At 54.7% G+C, this 18,691-nt stretch overlaps 1 protein-coding gene across 2 annotated transcripts in view; it reads left to right on the top strand.

Annotated features, from left to right (window-relative positions):
* Positions 1 to 18,150, top strand: part of LOC111159829 (IQ motif and Sec7 domain 3) — a 102,959-nt gene extending 84,809 nt beyond the window's left edge. Inside the window, exons 8-14 of one of the 2 annotated variants that reach the window (XM_022522467.1) lie at positions 3,748 to 3,887; positions 5,019 to 5,144; positions 6,035 to 6,134; positions 6,314 to 6,475; positions 9,273 to 9,365; positions 11,587 to 11,636; positions 14,859 to 18,150. In XM_022522467.1, the coding sequence (XP_022378175.1) occupies positions 3,748 to 3,887; positions 5,019 to 5,144; positions 6,035 to 6,134; positions 6,314 to 6,475; positions 9,273 to 9,365; positions 11,587 to 11,636; positions 14,859 to 15,293 (1,106 nt within the window). In that variant the 3' untranslated portion in view covers positions 15,294 to 18,150. Of the gene's footprint in view, positions 1 to 3,747; positions 3,888 to 5,018; positions 5,145 to 6,034; positions 6,135 to 6,313; positions 6,476 to 9,272; positions 9,366 to 11,586; positions 11,637 to 11,722; positions 11,969 to 14,858 lie in introns of those variants that run through there. The other variant, XM_022522468.1, reaches the window with a different exon arrangement.
* The last annotated feature ends 541 nt before the right edge of the window (positions 18,151 to 18,691 follow it).

Here is an 18,691-nt window from a genome sequence, read left to right as displayed (position 1 = left end):
TTCCATAGAAAAGGGGCACAGGGGGCAAACTTTCCGAGAACCTGTGTGTCTGAATATAGCTTTTTCTACCCTCACTCTTGATTGGGAGTTTGGCTGGGGAAAGAATTCCAGATTGGCAACAGGGAACTCAGAATTCTTCAGGCGCTACTCCATTGTCTTTTAACGATGGTGCTTCTCTGCCATTCCAGTTTGTCCCCTTTTGCATATTAATTTCTCTCTCTCTCTCTCTCTGAAAATTTACAGGCTCTTCTCTTTGTCCTTTGTGTTCTAAATTTTCATGACTTTTCACCTCCTTCTGGTTCTTTTTTAAAAAACTGAAGTGTAACTGACATCCTGTTAGTTTCAGGTGTACAACAGAGTGATTTTTATACACTGCGAAAGCAGTCTAGTTACCATCTGGCACCACACAAAGTTACTACAATGTTATTGATTCTGTTTCCTATGCTGTACATTACATCCCTGTGATTTAATTTATTTGTAACTGGAAGTTTGTACCCCTTAATCCCCTTCACCTATCTCGCCCACCCCCAACCCACCTCCCCTCTGGAGGTGTTCTCTGTATTTATGAGTCTGTTTCTATTTTTGTTTTGTGTGCTCATTTGTTTCATATTTAGAGCCCACATATAAGTGAAATCATATGGTGTTTTTCTTTCTCTTTCTGACTTGGCTTCACTTAGCACAGTAACCTCTAGGTCCACCAATGCTGTCATAAATGGCAAGATTTCATTCTCTTTTATGACAAGTATTCCATTTTATATATATATGTTACATCTTCTATATCGATTCATCTTTCAATTCTTCCACATTTTGGCCACTGTAAGTAATGCTCGGTGGACCTGGGGTTGCAGATATCTCTTCAAACTGCTGAGTTTCTTTATGGTTCTTTTCTCATCTCTTGTGCTAGCACTGGGTTGATCCTTTAGTCTAGAAATATGTCCTCCAATTGTTGGGAAGTTTTCTTTTCTTTTTTTTTTTTTAAGATTTTATTTATTTATTTGACAGACAGAGATTACAAGTAGGCAGAGAGGCAGGCAGAGAGAGGAGGAAGCAGGCTCCCTGCTGAGCAGAGAGCCCGATGTGGGGCTCGATCCCAGGACCCTGGGATCATGACCTGAGCCGAAGGCAGAGGCTTAACCCACTGAGCCACCCAGGCGCCCCGGAAGTTTTCTTAAATATAGTATTTGATCATCTCCCCATTTCGTTTTCTCTGTGCTTTCTGGAACTCCTATTATAAGGATGTTAGATCTCCTAGTTTGATCTTCTAATTTTTACAGCTTTCTATTTGCCATCTTTGTCTTCCTGTTGGACTTTTTTTTTTTTTTAAGATTTTATTTACTTGAGACAGAGACAGTGAGAGAGAGCAGGAGCTGGGAGGAAAGGGAGAAGCAGGTTCCCAGCTGAGCAAGGAGCCCAATGTGGGACTCGATCCTGGCACTCTGGGATCATGACCTGAGCTGAAGGCAGATGCTCAAACCACTGAGCCACTCAGGTGCCCCCTGTTGGACTTTCTTGAAGATGTCTTCCAAGTCTTCTCCTAAGGTTTTCACCTTTCCTGTCATATTTTTCATTTTCAAGAACATTTTGTTCTCAAAATCTTCCTCTTTTCTAGGATTTTACTCTTGTTTTTTAGATGTGGTATCTTCTTACATGTCTCTGATGGTATTTATTTAGTTCAGTTTCTCCCTGCTTGTCTCTATTTCTTCTGGCTTCCTTTTTCTGATTCCCTGTCCTTTTTCTCTTTTGCTTTATACACTTTATATATATACATGATGAAACTTGGTTGTTCTCTCATATTTAAGAATGAGCTAAAAGGCTGATTAAAAACTATAAGTATGGGGCACCTGGGTGGCTCAGTGGGTTAAGCCTCTGCCTTCAGCTCAGATCACGATCTCAGGGTCCTGGGATCGAGCCCCGAATCTGGCTCTCTGCTCAGCAGGGAGCCTGCTTCCTCCTCTCTCTCTGCCTGCCTCTCCACCTACTTGTGATCTCTGTCTGTCAAACAAATAAATACAATCTTTAAATATATATATATGCATATAAATATATATGTATATATAGGCAGGAGCTGCTGACCAGTGGTCTTTCTCATAGGGTGATTTAGGTGCTTTAGTTGAGCTGCTTCACTGAGGGACCCCTACAGCAGCATCTTTAGATTTTTCTCTTCTGCCTGTTGATTTCTCAGAAGAGAAACGTCTGATCTGTTGCCCAGAGGGTATGAGTCTGGCTGCCTACATTCTGAGATCTTCTGGGTCAATAGGACTGAGAGGGTCTCTTAATGCATAGACATCAACTCCATGCCCCAGTTTTCAGCACGGACTCCCACCTTTGGCTGGGCTTGGGGTCTCCCCCCGTCCCCCGCACAGAGTTCCTATCTCACCTCTTGCAGAGGACTAACCCTTGGTCGGCTGCCAGAGTGGAAGAAGGGAAAGGGAGATCTAAATGATTTCTAGACTGACGATCGAGCTATGATCCTATGTCCAGCCCGACTTTACCTCCACTTTCAAGGATTCCTGTTGCCACCATTCCAGAGCCCTTTGGTGGTTCTGTGGTGTACGGAGTGGCTTCTAACCTTGCTGCTGGCTTCACATTCCACTCTCTCAGGTTTGCCAGTCCGGCTCATTAGTCCACTTCCCAGGTCATGTGGTGCCATTGTTTCTTCCCTGCCCTCTTTAAAAAAACCTCCCTTTGACCAGAATGTTGAGGAGGAACAGAGATGTGTGACCTGCCGTCTTCAGCTGGGAGCCTCTGTGGGTTCAGTCTTGGTCCCTGCTCTTTCTTGCCCCCAGCCTGATGCCTTTTAGGTCCCCAGGGGTGCTGCATGGCTAATGTGCCTGACTTGAAGAACCAAGGTCAGATAGGGAAGAAACAAGGTTGATACAAAGAGTTGCTTGTAGAAGGTATAATATCCTCTCACTAAGTTAGGAAATCTCCTTTGAGCACACTTGCCAAAGTTGCTTTATTTTCCACTTTTCTCTCTTGTAAGAGAAACATATAGTCATTAAAAAAAAAAAGCTTTAGAAAAGGTAGAAAGAAGAAATTTTTTATTGCCTCTCTTTCTACCTCCTGAAGAAATTTATTTCCATGGCTGGTCAATTTCGTGCTAGTATTTTTTTGTTGCCAGAGTGTAATGACTGTGAAGTAGGAGATGGATGTAAGGTCTCCTCCGCTTCTCTTCACCTGATGTCTAACTACCACCACTTCCCACACTCCCAGTGAGGGAAGAATCGTGTCATACATGCAGCAACTAATCATGGGGCACCAGGCCTCCGTGTGGAGGGGTGCGGAGGGTCCAAGAGGGAGGAGATCCAAGAGAGAACAAGCTAGAACATCAGCTGTCAAGAGACTCTCATGGTGGGAACAGGGAGCGGGGTGGGGGTAGACAAATGCACGGAGGATAAGAGAACTACAGAAGCAAGGAACTGAGCAGGAGCATGGAGGCTGTATTTGGGGATGGGGAAAGAGGTGGGATCGGGGAATGGAGGTTCTGATCATGGAACAGCAGGATATGAGGCTGCAGTGTGTGTTATATTATAGTATTCTGGTGCCTGGCTCAGGAGTCTGTCCTTAATTCAGTAGATAAAGGGACTTGTCACTGAAGGCTTTGGAACAGGGACAGGGCAAAATCAAGGCCACCCTTAAAGAGCCTCAGTCTGGTAGGGTTTCCCCTCTCTGGCTCCTGGTCTCTAATATCACCCTCCCTCCCTCCGCTACCTCCCTGACCTTACTTTCCCTCTCCATTGCTGGTAGGTGTCGATGATGGTGCCGACATCCCCAGGGAGCTGGTGGTAGGCATCTACGAAAGGATACAGCAGAAGGAGCTCAAGTCCAATGAGGACCACGTCACGTATGTCACCAAGGTGGAGAAGTCCATCGTGGGCATGAAGACAGTAAGTGCCCCCCACAGAACAGCACTCACCCCATGGGGGTCGCTTCCCCTCCCATGGCTGCCAAGCCCCCCACATTGAACCTGCTTCTGTCTCCTGTGTGACATCTCCTCCCATTCTCCTCCTTCCTTTTCTGAAACACTTTTACATTATTTGCTCACTTCATAGTGATTGAATTCCTACTATGTGGCACCCACCGCACCCCCTGCCGTTTCCTCTAGCCTCATTTCCTCGTGGCTACCAGCCACCACAGCAGGAGGGCCTGAGGTGAGGTATTGGGAAAGACTGGCCAGTGATCTAGGGTTGAAGCATCCGGATGGCCTGATGGGGAGACTAAGGAAGGGCGGGATGCTGAGTGTTCCTGAATGGTCCTACTGAACAGAAGGCAGGAAAGAGCTGAAAAGCCTTCTAGACTCTGGTGTCCCAACCACCGGGTGCCCCTCAGTTATGACCTATGTCACAGGCAATATGGTCCAAGCTGGTAATGATGCTCTATAGTTTACTACTCACACATCAGCAGAGGCTGTTCATGCCATAAATATAAAGGATGTAGAGAGGGTTCTGGTATTTGTTTCCACTTTCTCCTCCTAAATTGCTGACCCAGAAGCAGCATGGGGATGTCATCTGAGCTCTGCACTGGGCTGGGATGGCCCTTTTTGCCCAGAGCCTTGATTGCTGAGGTCTTTTTTTTTTATATTTTATTTATTAGTTTGAGAGAGAGTGAGAGCACAAGCAGGGGGAGTGGGAGAGGGAGAAGCAGACTCCCCACTGAGCAGGGAGCCCAATGTGGGACTCTATCCCAGGACCCCGCTATCATGACCTGAGCCAAAGGCAGACGCTGAACTGACTGAGCTCCCCAGGCACCTCCATTGCTGAGGTCTCAGCATCTGCCTGGTCTGCGGGTGCCGCTGCAGTAGACTGTTACACACGGCAGATCCAAGGCCTCCCCGCCATCCCCTCCCTCCGGCACACTAGGATTTGGTGTGCAGGGGACAAAGGGATGGAGGTACAGCCCTGCAGCTGGCAGCCTGGGTCGTGCGGGGGCCCTACAGAAGTCTTAGAGGGAAACGGGTCGATGGCAGCCATATTTGAACAACCTGGAAGCTCTTTTCAATGGCCACGCCCTTGCTCCAGGTGCTGTCTGTGCCCCACCGCCGCCTGGTCTGCTGCAGCCGTCTCTTCGAGGTGACAGATGTGAACAAGCTGCAGAAACAGGCCGCGCATCAGAGGGAGGTGTTCCTCTTCAACGACCTGCTGGTGGTGAGTGGACTGGCCAGGCCGGGGCACCCTGCGGCCCCTCCTCAGCCTCAGCCCTGTCCCTGGGGACCTCCTTCAGAATGCTGTAGTTATTTCTGTCTTTTGGTGGCTCCAGTGTCTCCAGGGCCCAGCTGGAGGAAGGGCACTGAGGAAGCATTTGTGTATTGAGCAACTGGCTAAGTTTCCATTTTCCTTGGGGGAGGGAGATAACTAGGAAATAGTTAGGAAATAACTAAGAAATTAACAAGATATTATCAAATTGGGAAGAAGGTGGGATGAAAGCAAGCAATGGTGAGGGGGGATTTGGTGCAGTTTGTTTCTGTTTGTTACTTGGGCTACTCAGGGAGGGGATTCCTAAGGAGGCCACATCTGAGTTGAGATGTAAGTAATGAGAGTAACCCAGCCATGCAAAAGGCTGCAGGGAGGGTTGCGGCCCCGAGATAGCATGTGCAAAGGGCCTGCAGGGGGACTGAGCTTGCCCTATTCAGGCCACGGAAAGGAGGACAGTAGGACCCAGCATAAAGCGAGAGTGAGGCCTGGAAAAGATGGGGAGAGGCAGGGAGTGTGGGCTGGCTTCTTCTAACTGTGGTGGGAAGAGCCACTGAGGAGTTTAGCAAGTTAAAAAAACACCATATTTTGAGATCGTGTTTATTTATATACATGTGTATACACGCATGTATATGTGTGTGGACACATATATAGCAATGTGTATGCATGTGTGTATATAGAAACATGTGAATGTGTGTGAATGTATCCTAAGTATGCAAGTGTGCAAGCGTGTTCACATTTCTTTGTATGCACTCGTGTGTTCCCCAGTGCCCCGTGCGTGTGTGCATCCGAGCGCACACACACACGTGCGCTGTCAGTGCTTGTCTCTGTCCCTCTCTGAACAGATTCTGAAGCTTTGCCCAAAGAAGAAGAGCTCCTCCACATACACCTTCTGCAAATCAGTCGGCCTGCTGGGCATGCAGTTCCATCTCTTTGAGAACGAGTGTAAGTCTCCCGCAGACCCGGAGACATGGCAGAGGGAGTTTTGGAGGGGAAAGCTGGAGGCTGGAGGGAGGAGAGAGGGGACAAGGGTCCCAAAGTCCCTGGTCATTCTCCCCACGGGGCTGCCTCTAGCCTCCCCTGCTGTTGCTCACGGCCACACGGGCCTGGGGTCTCCTTTCCAGACTACTCTCACGGCATCACCCTGGTGACCCCACTTTCGGGCTCTGAGAAGAAGCAAGTGCTGCATTTCTGTGCCCTGGGCTCGGACGAGATGCAGAAGTTTGTGGAAGATCTGAAGGAGTCCATCGCTGAGGTGACAGAGCTCGAGCAGATCCGGATAGAGTGTAAGGGCCATGGGTGGGGGGGGGGCGCACGGCGGGGCGGGTGGGCTCCCCGTCTGCAGGGAATGGAGGCTGCTTGTGGCAGGAGTCTGACTCTTGGCCCCGCCCTGGAGTGAATGCAGTGGGATGAGCCGAGGCCCCTCCCGTCTTCCGAGCCCCACTCCAGGCTCACTGCATCTGCTCCCGTTTCTTCACAATTGAAGTTGGGGGTCGCTAGAGTGCGCACACCTGTGTGCACACCCATCAGGCTGTGGGGCTACGTGTGGACCCCTGGGATCGGAAGACCCGCTGTGTCTGACCAGCGCTGCTGAGCCGGCCGAGCGAGGCAGCCATGCCAGCCTCGCGAGGCAGCCATGCCAGCCTCGATGGTCTGTGTGCCCAGGGGAGACACAGACCACGGGATCCAGTCTGGCTCACACCTTACATCTGTCTGCTTCATTTCGTTCATCTCTTCTCATCTAGAATCGTCCCCCGACTTTATTTTTTCACCATATGGTCTTTTTGAAGGGTCCTGCCTGGTTTTCTGACTCTCCCTCATCTAGGAGTTGTCTTTTGATTCCCCTAAGGAATGCCTGGATTCCTGAGTGCTCCAATTCAGGCATTTTAGAAACTCCATGGGCCTCTCTGGAGGGGAAGGTGGTTTGCCAGGTAACTTGGTGGTTGAGGAAGGGAGCAGCGAGGGCCCACAAGCTGTGCCCACTCGCAAGCTTTTCCTGCTGTGACATCGCCCTTGGCTTCAGACTGCCTTTCATGGGAAATCAAACAACCGTGGATTCAGAAACGAAAAGAGCAGATAGATTTCGGGTCTGCCTTCTATGGTCAGTTTGTTGGAAAGTGCTTCTAAATCAACTTAAACCCATTAGGCAATAGGAAAAGCAGAGGGACTTTGGGGGCAGGGCAGCAATGGGACAGGCCGGTGCTTTTTAATCCACGTTTTTGGAGCACCTACTACGTGCCGGGCAATTTGCCTATAGCGTTCACAGTGATGCTGCAAGGTGGTGCTCGTCCCCAATTTACAGACCAGCCTCCGGGGAAGTTAGGGACGTGTGTAACATCGGGCATCTTAGAAGTAGACGTGGCACTTGCATTTAGGTCTGCTTCTGAGGTTCGTGTACTTTCTACTCTAACGTTGACAAAAGAGGTTCCGTTTATAATATCATAAGGAAACAGCTCAGTCAGGTTGGAAGAGGAGCCCACCAGCCCAGACTGTAGGGCTCGGAGGTGGGGGTGTGTAAATTCCGCTGCTGTGCTCTGCTGGCATGCTTGAGCTCAGCAGCGGGACCGGAGGCTCCGACACGCCACCTTGGCTGCTGATCTTGAACATTCTCAAGGACACACCCTGAAAGGTCACTTCTGTCATTGTCGAAACGTTACAGATGGCTCTGCCCCGCCCCGGGGAGGCACAGTGCGTTGCTGGAAGAGGCCCCTTTGCCCCCACCTGCCCGGGAGCAGCATACCCAGCCCTCCCAAAGCACAAAGGAGTAGATATTGCCAGAATCAGTCTGTCAAGAGCAATGTCCTTCCCTGCTGCCCAGAGGGCAGGGGAGCAGGGAGAGAGGCTCACTCACGTCTGGCTCTTCCTCTTCAGATGCAGAGAAGGGGAAGCAACAGCTAAGAAAAGATGAAGCACGGGCCAGGGAGGCAGGGAGGGAAGGAAATAGACAAAGGAAAATGGAAACAGCAGAGCCACCATTTATTCCATGCCCGGCGCTGGGCTGCGTGCCGGCCCTCTTCTGTTATCTGATCCTTGCCACCACTGCCCGTGAGGCAGGGAGGCTTGTCCTCATTTTACAAATAAGGAACCAAGCTGAAGGAAGTTGTCCAAGTTCATACAGTCAGTGACAAAACAAGATTTGCACCAAGTTCCTCGGAATCCCTGCTTATAATTACGATGCTAATTTCTCCAAAGCCAAGACAGCCCCTCTCCAGGGAGAGACAACCCTCCGCTCAGCAGAAGTATGAAGTATGGACTGATGGTGTGATTCAGGCAGTCAGGACAACCTGTGCTGGCTTGGAGGTTTGCAGTCCAGGGCCCTGGGTTATAGATAACTAGGGACACAGAAAATGGGACCCAGGAGAGCAGATTTAATAAAAGGAACCTGAGTTCTATCTCCTGGAAGAGAGACCCTGAAGCAGTGATTGAATCATGTCTGGACCAGGCTTACAGTGTAGTGAGAGGAATCAAGGTTGAGGGCAAGGCGGATGTCCTGCGGGTTGAGGAGCACCGACATTCTCAGGTGGGGAATCTCCTCTCTGGGGGAGCTCAGCCAGCTGGGCGGGCTCTTTCCCATCCGGTGCAAAGGACGCAGGCTGGCCCCAGCCGTCACTGAGGTCCTCTGTGCCAGGTGATTCGTCCATGTTGTCATAAAAGCTAATATTCACTGAGCACTTGCCATGAGCTGGGCCACCTCCTAAAGGGCTTTGGTGCATTTCCTCTTGTAATCTGCTTAACCACACTTGGAAGTGAGCACTGCTGTCCCCTTGAGTGAGGCATGGAGAGGTTAAGTAAGTTGCCCATAGCCACACAGCTAAGAAGTCCCAGAACCAGGATTCAAACTCAGACTGCCTGCCGCCCTCTCCGCCTCTTCTGCTGCCTATATGACAATCAAGCAGCCGTTAGCATCCCCACAGACAGAGGAAGAAACTGAGGTTCTAGTGGGTCTCTAACTTGCTGTGAAGAGGGTGCCAGACTCGGGCCACATGTTAGATCCTGGGTCAGGGAGCAGCCCCCCTCCCTGCTCTCTCCTCACTCCTCTCCCATCTCACTGTGGTTGAGGTTGGGTTCCTCTCCATCCTCTAGGGGAGCTGGAGAAGCAGCAGGGAGCAAAGACGCTCTCCTTCAAGTCCAGCGGGGCGCAGGTGGACCCGCAGTCGAAGCAAGGATCGCCAACAGGTGAGCCCTGGTTCCACTCTGGAGTCCCAAACCCCAGGCCTGTGATGGCCCTGGGCCCACAGGGAGGCCACTCTCCACCCCCAGCCTTGGGCTCCTGGGGAATTGGGATGAGGGAAGTGCTCATTCCCATGGTCATTTCTTTCTGCTCAGAGCTCCAGGCTAATCTCACGGGCCTTAGTAGTGGGAGTGAGGAGGACAACGAGGGAGGAACGTGTCCATTTACATGCTGCCCTGAGGCCCTGCGTCCCTGTGAAATGTCACTATCCTCCCTAGAGAAGTCGGGCCAAGAGCCCAGACGCCTGGCCCCAGTGGGGGAGCCTCCCATGCACGCACCCACCCTGCATCCAGACTCCCCGGGGACTGCTGGGGTTCTCTGGGGGGTGGGTGGTGTAATAAAGAGAAACAGCTTGAGAAAAATTACTGCCTATGATGGGAGCCCAGTAAGGAGGATGGCAGAAGGGTCTGGAAATCTTGGTCTGCCAGTCAAGTCTTTTCCCTAATGAACCACAAGTGCTCCAGGCCAGAAGAGTCAGCCCACCCCAACATCCAGATAAACCTTTAAACCCATTTTCCCCAATGGTTTCTTCAAATTGACTTATTCACTCCAGACAACTCAAGCCGGTTTCAGATTTTGTTATCAGCTCTGGCCATGTTCTCTACACCTGCTTCCTTTCTGCCACTGACATCTTCCTACTTTCTACCTCTTGGCCTTCACCTTACGGCCCCCCCACCACAGGGAGAAGTATCACCGCCACCCCCACTCTGCGGTCCCAAATAAAAATCAGAGGCCGAGATGGCGTAAGAATGAACTCCCCTCCCAACAGACCTCCAGTAAACCATCCAGAACTGTTCACTGGTTAATTAATTCAGCCATTTATTCTTACATTTAACAAACACTTATCAAGTGCCTGCCGTGTGCCCCCTGCTAAGCACTAGAAGACCAGGGTTCCAGCAAGACCGCGGCTTGAGCCGAGACACTCTGGTGGGTTTCATGCTGGGCCCCAGCCCTCGGTGACAGCCATGACACCACGATGCTGGGACAGACGGCATCACAGGCCTCGGTCACTCTGGAGACGCAGTTCCTTTCCCAAGCAAGACCTGAGGCTCCTTTAGCTGCACGGGGATTCTCACTGTGACGTCATCTTCCGCATGTGGGTTTGGCCTGACGTCGCGCATTCATAATTCTCTACCCGGCCTGAGTTTCCAGCCAGCCCCTCCATTTCTATCAGGTCACAGTACTCGGGTCACTGCTTGTTTGCACAGCTGTGTAAATTCCGGAGCCAAGCCTCAGCTGTGATTAATTACTTGACATCCCACCCCACTCTGCAGCCCAGCTGCCTCTTTTGGAAGCTGCACCCCCCGTCAGTCCAGGATGCCTGTCTCCAGGGCCTGGTCCATCAGTCACCTCCTGCTTGGGGTTCTCCTCGGTCCCAAACAATGGCATAGCTCCCTCTTGTGCTACAGAAAGCAGAGAGATGGACACAGCAAGGGAACTTGTGCACGCGGGAGCGCACACGCACAGACACACACATACACACATGGGCACACAGCAGTCAGAGGGGCTCCCCGAAGGGGCTGTGGGAGGCCTGATGAGGGCCGGGGAGGCAGCCAGGAGTGACTGAGCCAGAGAAAGCCACCACACTGTCCCTGGAGGCCTGCAGGGTTCCTGGTGCTGTGCCACGCCAGTCAGAATGCCCTGTAGAGCTCACACAGCCACACTTCCCATGCCAGGCCCTGTACAGGCCTCAGAGCCCGTACGCACCACAGAGCTAAGTAGCGGGGATAGGAACACAAAAGGAACACTGCCTCTCCCTCAAGGGGCCTGCGCTGGTCAGGGACAGGTTAATAGCAGAGACTCCCTGCGTTTCTGAGAGCCAATGGCACCGTGAAACTGACTTTCACTGTCCCTGTTGGGGAGGCTTTGACCGTGGGTGAACGAGACTCAACATTGCCCACATAAAAACCATCACAGATCCTGTAGTCTGCATGCCCAAAGTCACACAGCAACAAGGGGCAGAATTGGACTCTGCCTTCAGGTCCACTGCCCTGGAGCTGCGTCCCAGTCAGGAGTGGCACGGTACCCGGAGTCTTCTGTCCACACCGGCTAACTGCAAGGATGCTTGGTATCAGGGCGCGGGGGTTGGGCAGTGGCTGGGAAAGGCAGGAATTTATTTGTATTGGGCTGGGTAGAGAGTGAGCCCTGTGCTCTTTGCATTCAAAGCCAAAAGGGAAGCGGCGCTGGGGGAGAAGCCAGTGGAGAGCACGGTGGAGGTAAGTGGACGCCTGGTCGCCCAGGTGAGTGGTTCCGAGCCCCTGCTTGTCCTTCTTCTCACTGTCTCTGTTGTTTCTCTTCTCAGGTATTAATCAATGCCTCCCCAGCCCGACTCACCATTTTACCAATTTCAAGAGATACAATTAAAAGTTACTGCTAGCATGGGTAATGCCACTGTTCCAGCGCCTAATTAAGCCACAGCCCTTTCTGCCCATTCCCCGGCCGCGTGCTCTCCGAGGCCGAGCTCCCAGACTGACACCTGCAGACGATGCCCATGACGCCTCCATAGCGACTCCGCTCACAGCCCCCCAAACCACCTCCCCAGCAGACTGCTCACTGAGCCCCTAATACATGCTCTAGCAGGGAAGCCACCGGTCCCTTCCCCGTGGGGTGTCTGTCCCCCACAGGAGGGAGCTTGGGTCCCTCCGGAGACTCACCCCTCACGTCCAGCCCTAGGGACCACTTCCGGTTCGAACGCTGCCCGCCCTGCTGCCTCTTGGGACAGTTGGAGAACAGAGACAGGGGGCAGCTGAGAGTGGGGAGCTCCTCCCTAGACCCGCCCGTCCATTTGGAAAGCGGGCCACGGCGTAGGGGTGCGTGTGGGAGCCAGTGAGGGAGAGCAGGGTTGGGTCACCTTGGGGATTTCCCTGGGGGGACAGCAGAGGTGTCTGAAGACTCCCCACATGGGAGGGGGATGCCCTCCCAAGCCACATAGGGAGAGGCTGGGGAGGTAGCCGCCACAGCTAGTCCTTGCCAAGCTCCCAAGTGGGGGCCCTACTTAGTGCCCCTATAAGCTCCACAGGGCCCCAGTCCTCCCCCATTGCTCCCCTCCCACCCTAGTGAACCCCTCACTCCTCTGCCAGGCCTCTAGGGATGTAGCTTCTCACACACAGACACCTCCTTTCCCAGCCCTACCCCAAGCTGGAGGAGCCCCCACTTAGAGGGAGGGAGGAGCCTGCCTACCATGATGCCCCAGGGGAGCCCAGCTTCTTCCCTCTTTTCCCATGGCCCCCACCCCCCACACACCTGTGTCTGGAGGAGGCACCTTTACACGGAGGAGCTTCCTGCCCCAGCAGCTGACAAGCCCCCAGGGTGGGTATCCCATCCCGTGCCCCCTCTTCTCCCCATCTTCCTGCAGCTGCCCATTCTCTAACCTTGCAGATAAACACACAAGGCTCCCAGCCGTCCGGTTTGTTCTCCCAGCTCTGCCCTGCCCTGGCCTGCCTAGGGAGCACAAGCCGTCTGACGGCCGGTCCTCCCCTCCCACCCTGCCAGAGGGCCACGTGGCTATCTGCAAGGCTGCCACCCCCAGCTAGCCCCGGGGCCCTGCCAGCCTCTGCTCCCCTGCACAGAGGGCAGCCTCGCTGCCCCCAGCCTCTCAGCTGGACCCCAAGCTCTCTCGTCCTCTGCCCTCTCTCCGGCACTGCCTGGCCGAGCCCCTCTGGCAGGTGCTTCTCCATCTTCTCTGAGCTGTTCTGACCTGCTACTCATGATCCATCCTCTCTCTCTCTCTCTCTCTTTCTCTCTTCCCCTGCTCTCTCTCTCTCCGTTCTTCCATTAGCAGGGAGGTAAGAAGGGGGTCAGAATGAAATGTTTTGCTGTCACTTCCTGCTTCTCACTTACTGACCATTAAAGATAATGAATCCAGGCTGGGGTGGAGAAGAGGGAGGGGCAGGCAGTGGGGGGGGAACGGAAACTAAGAGGTGATGAGGGGGCGGAGATGAGCCAAGAGCTGTGGGCTGCGTGGGGGAGGGGTGCGGGCCAGGAGGAGGAAAAGGAAGTCCAGTGGGTCTGGACTAGGGCAGCTAGACACCAGCTGTAAAATCTGGGGGAGCAGGAGAACAGAAGGCCTGCCCCTACTCTCTAGGCCACTTTTCTCCTGGGGAGTAACTCAGAATACAGGCAGGTGGAGAAAGGAGCTGGTCCCCTCCAGCAGTGGAGGGCAGAAGCCTTCTGCCAGAGTGGGGACGGCAGAGGGCTCCCCAAGAAGAAGGTGGGTCCCAGCTATGCCCTCTGCCTACCCTGTGTCTCAGCAGAGCACTGAGGGACGGGGGGTGGGGGTGGGGGTGGGTTGGGGGACTGTGGAGAGGGAAGCAGCCCATGGGGAGTGCACGGGCCCAGAAGGGGGGTTCCCAGAAATTGTATCCTGTGCCAATACGGTTAGGAACCCCTGGCGTACAGCTCTGAGATGGGCATCTTGGTCTAGACCTGGCAATCAGGGCACCTCCACTCCAGCCTTGATGTCCCCCTCTGTGCTCTGAGAGCCCATCCTGGGTGGTGGTGGCCCAAGAACAGTGGAATGCCTCAGAGTGAAGGGTGTCAGCCACCTCAGAGGGCCAGGGGTTAGAAGGGGATGGGGGCAATGTCACACCTACAGGCTGGGGAGCTGGAAGGTGAGGAACTAAAGACATCCCATCCCCCAGAAGGCTTGAGCTCCTTTTCTCCCATTTCCTCAACCTCCCCCTGCTAGCGAGAGGAGGCCAGGTTGGTTCAGAGTGACCTCCATGGGTCGAGGGAGGGCATAACGATTAGAGTCCTTTCTGGTGACCCTCTCCTACAGTGGGACAAATTTAACCAGGATGCAGGCTGGCCCAGAAAGGCAGCTGGGGACCGAGCTCTGGCCTTGGCTATCTGGGTTGCTTTTAGATTCATGGTTTTGGGCTTGGGGAAATCTAGGAGAACAGGGTAGGTCCAGATCGTCCCTTCAGAGGCCCCCAGCGTTCTGGGTTTGGGCGCCTTTGTGATTCGACAGGGCTGGTGAAGCTTCCCCTTTAACAAAGGGAGGAGGGGGCTTGAGAGGCTCAAAGATGATGGACTGTCCCTGTGTCTGGTCTCTGTTTGTCCTTGCCACAGCCCTGGGAGGCAGGGAGAGGGCAAAGACCATTGCCCTGTTTTCTAAGCTCAGAGGTTAGTAGAGAGGGAAGTGGAGAGAAGTTTACCCATGAGATGTGACTGCAGAGGCCTGCAGAGCCCCAGGTGAGGAGACAGGCCTGAGAGCCGAGCTCTCTGGACCACAAGGGGGGGCGGCCCTTCTGTATGGCAGCCAGAGTTCATCCAGGCCAGTGGGGAGGCAGCCAGCGCGGCTCGAGGTGAGGGCTAGAAGCAGCAGAGGGGCCCAGGAGACGAGAAAGGGCTGGGGAGGGAGGCTCAGGGTAGCCAGTCCTAGCAGCTGGGAATTAGTCTTATAACATTTCATGCTTCTCTGGCTGTTTCTAAACTAGGTGTCAATTCACAACAGGCTTCAAACGTCTCAGCACAACCCCGGGCTGGGGGCCGAGAGGGGAGCGCCAGCGCCGCCGCCAGACCCGCAGCCTAGCCCCTTGAGGGAGCAGCCCCCGCTGCTGCCGCCGCTGCCACCCACACCCCCTGGGACCCTGGTGCAGTGCCAGCAGATTGTCAAGGTCATTGTCCTGGACAAGCCCTGCTTGGCCCGCATGGAGCCCCTGCTGAGCCAGGCCCTCTCCTGCTATGCCTCGTCCTCCTCCGACTCCTGTGGCTCCACACCCCTGGGTGGCCCAGGCTCCCCCGTCAAGGTCACCCACCAGCCTCCGCTGCCCCCGCCCCCACCCCCATACAACCACCCCCACCAGTACTGCCCGCCCGGTTCCCTGCTGCACCGGCGCCGCTACTCCAGCGGCTCCAGGAGCCTGGTGTAGACTCTGGTCCCCACTGCGCTGCTGTCCTGGAAGGGCTGGCCGGTGGGGATGGGGGGGCCCTTAGCTGCCCCCAGCAGCCCCAACACCCCCTCACTCGCTGCTCCCCACACTCCGGCACAATGCACTCCTGGCCACTGCTCACCATCATTTTGGAAAGAGATTCCCAATCCCAGGCGCCTGGGTTGGCCTTGCCCACCATGCTTCCCTTGGTCCGAGCACCCCTTCCCCCTAATCTGGACACACCACCTCACTCTCCTGGGGCCCGACACAGTAAGGGACCCCTTCCTCCTGCTACCATTCTGGCCCCTTGGGCCCCAGACTGAAGAAGGCAGGAGCCGAGGGCCTAAGTGGCTTCCCGACCCTGAGTCTGTCGGGTCCCAGGCCTCAGGCCATGTGGGGAAAGCAAGGGGTGGGGGGCTTCCTCTTCAGCAGCCCCCAAGCTGATCCCCTAGCCCCCAGGGATGTTGGCTGTCCTGGTCACACCCTCCCCCTCCTCCTAGGGCCTTCGGCCACATTCTCAGGAGCTGGGCCCTGCCTGTCCGGGGCTTCTCAGACTTCAGGAAAGTTCTGAACTTAAGAGGGAAAGGGAGCCCGTCAGCAGAGCTGTGGAATCGTGAGGCCATATAGCCACAATACACACCTTTTAAAAGAGTTTCTTAGTTCTCTAGTCCCAGATAGTGCCTAGCCAAGGCAAAGTGCAGAGGTGAAGACTTAAACATACTCATCTGAACCAGGCTCTTCCAGCCTGGAAGCAGACACACGGAGAAGTGGTGGTGATTGCCCAAGGGATGGATACAGCCAGCAGAGGTAGAATTCAGACCTAAGTCAGGGTTCCTTCTGGAATGGCTGCCGCGGCCCCCATGAGAGGTTTGGAGACAGAAGCAGGCGAGAGAAGCAGGTGCTGTAAAGGCACCAGCATTCCTCCTGCTGCCATCCCCAACCAGCCCAGCAGCCTTTAAATCCTGCTCCCCTTGCCTCCTCCAGGAAGGCAACAGACCTGCCTCCAGGAGGCACAGGAGAGTTGCACAGGAGAGCCGAGCAGGGCTCACTGACCGCTGACCAGGGCCCACCAGAATCAGAATGTCTGCTTTTGTGAGGCCCCGCGGAGCCGAGGCAGCCCGGCCTCAAAGCCCTTGGGCACTACCGTGGCCTGCCCCATCCCAGTCCTTTCAGGAAGTATCTGTCCCAAGTCAGGCCGGACTCCCCAGTACTGTGCCAAGAGTTCATTGCTGTCCTTCGTTAAGATCCCCTCCCACTTGGAGCCCATTAGCAAAGCCTGCCAAGACATGGAAGGGACTATTGGCCAGGGCTAAAGTGAATCTGCGTCTCCCTGACGCCTACCCCGTGCCCCAGAGGGAGTGCCCTGAGCCAGCTAGGAGATGCAGCATCCTCCCCCACTCTCAGAGGTTCCAGATGACCTAGTTTCTAATGTGTGTGTGCGGTCACCCAGACGTCATATGATGTCACCCAGTGAGTTTATTTCTGGCTCTGTCTTTGTCAGCCCCGTTTCCATAACTTGTGACCAATTTGCCACCTCTTCCCCGGGTGGCTGCCCAGCTGATCTCCTGTACTTGTCTCTCCCTGCCACCCCCCCCCCCATGCCTTTCCTGTAACAGGTGGCTACAGTCATAGCCATCGGAGCAGAGTGGCTGACAGATGGAGCCCACAGATTCAGTCACCTCTGGTGCCCTTGACCAAGGCAGGGATTGCCCTTAAAAAAATGCAGGCCTAGACAGCAGGAGTCAGGGTTGGGGGGACTCAGTGGGGGGAGCGGATGAACCTTGAAAGAGGGGCTAGGCTGAAAGAGAGCGGTAGTTACGCTGGGTGGCAGGGAGGCTGCCTTAGGAAGGAACAGGAGCTCTGAGATGGCTAAGTGTATTCACTCGGTAGGGACCGTGAGTGCCAGGGAGCACTGAGAAGGGGCACCATCACAATTGCTGGACCCCTATTACCTGCCCACACAGTGCTTCTGGTTGGAAAGTGCCCTCCTCTCTGTTGACAGGCACACCAACCCCTGTCCCAGCTCTGCTGTGGCCCTGACTTTCCAGGCCAGGCCCAGCAAAGGTCTTAGGGCTGAAACCATGCCTGGAGCCTCTCCCTGAAGACCAGATGCCCAGGCGTCACAGGGTCCCTTCCCCAGGTAGGGGCTTACCCACTGTCACTGGGGTAGTTTCCCTGGGCCCTACTGGCAGCGCAGGGAGGCCTGGCCTAGGAGGCAGATCAGCCTGGGGTCAGCGGCACCTGGAGCCAAGCCTGGGATCTGAGGGGCTTTTAATTCCTGATGGCCCCCCTCACTGTCAGGAAAGCCAGACTTCCCACTGGCTCTAACTGCCCTCCTCCGATCAGCTAACAAGCTGAGGTTGGGACCCACCTCATTCCCTGTCCCCAGATACGTGGGACAAGCCTGCTCCTCCCCATGGCAGCGTCAGGGCCCAGCCCTCCCAGAGGGCCCAGCTGGAGGTGCACTATGGCTCCCTGCTCCCTGAGGCAGTGGAGTGCTGACTGGGCCCCCAGACATAGCGTCCTGGGCACAGCCCCCATGACCCCAGGTGGGCCCACCCCATGAATCCAGTGGGCCTACCCCCACTCCAGGGTGGGCCCACTGGATCAGCTCTCTAGGCCTTATTTTAGGGGACCTGGGCCCCCTCTCAGTGGTATCCATCCGGCCCCAGCTTCATTCAGAAGCAGGAGTGGGAACGATTAACAGCTTTCCCACACAGTTTTCTGCAAGTCCCCCACTGGAGCTGGAACAAGCCCCCGCCCCCCCCCTGGCAGCTTGGCCTGGAAGCCTGCTAGTCTCCAAGACACACTTATCAATCAGACCTGGGCCCTGGACACCGCCCCCCCCGACTGAACCCCGTTCCCCCACAGCCTGCCAGAATGTCTCTTTGCGTCCAATAGGCTTCCCTGGTAGCCATCTGTCCATCTGTCCCTGTGTCCTGCTGTACAGACCTTCTTGCTAAACATCCCCCCGCCCCGCTCCAGCACCGCCCCCCCCCAGCATCTGCCCCTTCTCCTCGTTGGAGAGAAACCTCTCTAGGGAAAGGCAGGATGGCTGCACCCAGCGATGAATCCAAATGGCAAATATTTTGTAACAAAATAGCCCAGAGGTATTTTATCTGTTCAATTCATAGAGTTTTAGAGATTATATTGAAATATGTCACTTGAGCAAATTGCGTTGGTTCCGTTTCTCTCGGAGGGAGGTCCTACCTTGGGTCTGAGCATCCGGTTGGCCAGAGTCCGAAGCCAGAGGCTGCTGCGCAGCCCTCAGCTCCGAGGGCTTCGGGGGGCAGCTGGACTGCCAGGCTGCTCTCCTCTGGCCGCAGGGGTGTCACCTCTGACCCCGGGATGGGTTAACTCGGTGCCACCATAGGACATGGTTAGGAAGCCTCATCCGA

This window comes from Enhydra lutris, unplaced genomic scaffold, assembly GCF_002288905.1.
Source record: "Enhydra lutris kenyoni isolate GAN:26980312 unplaced genomic scaffold, ASM228890v2 scaffoldscaffold69, whole genome shotgun sequence".
In the NCBI taxonomy this organism is placed as follows: Eukaryota; Metazoa; Chordata; class Mammalia; order Carnivora; family Mustelidae; genus Enhydra; species Enhydra lutris.
This window is presented reverse-complemented; position numbering and strand designations above follow the sequence as displayed.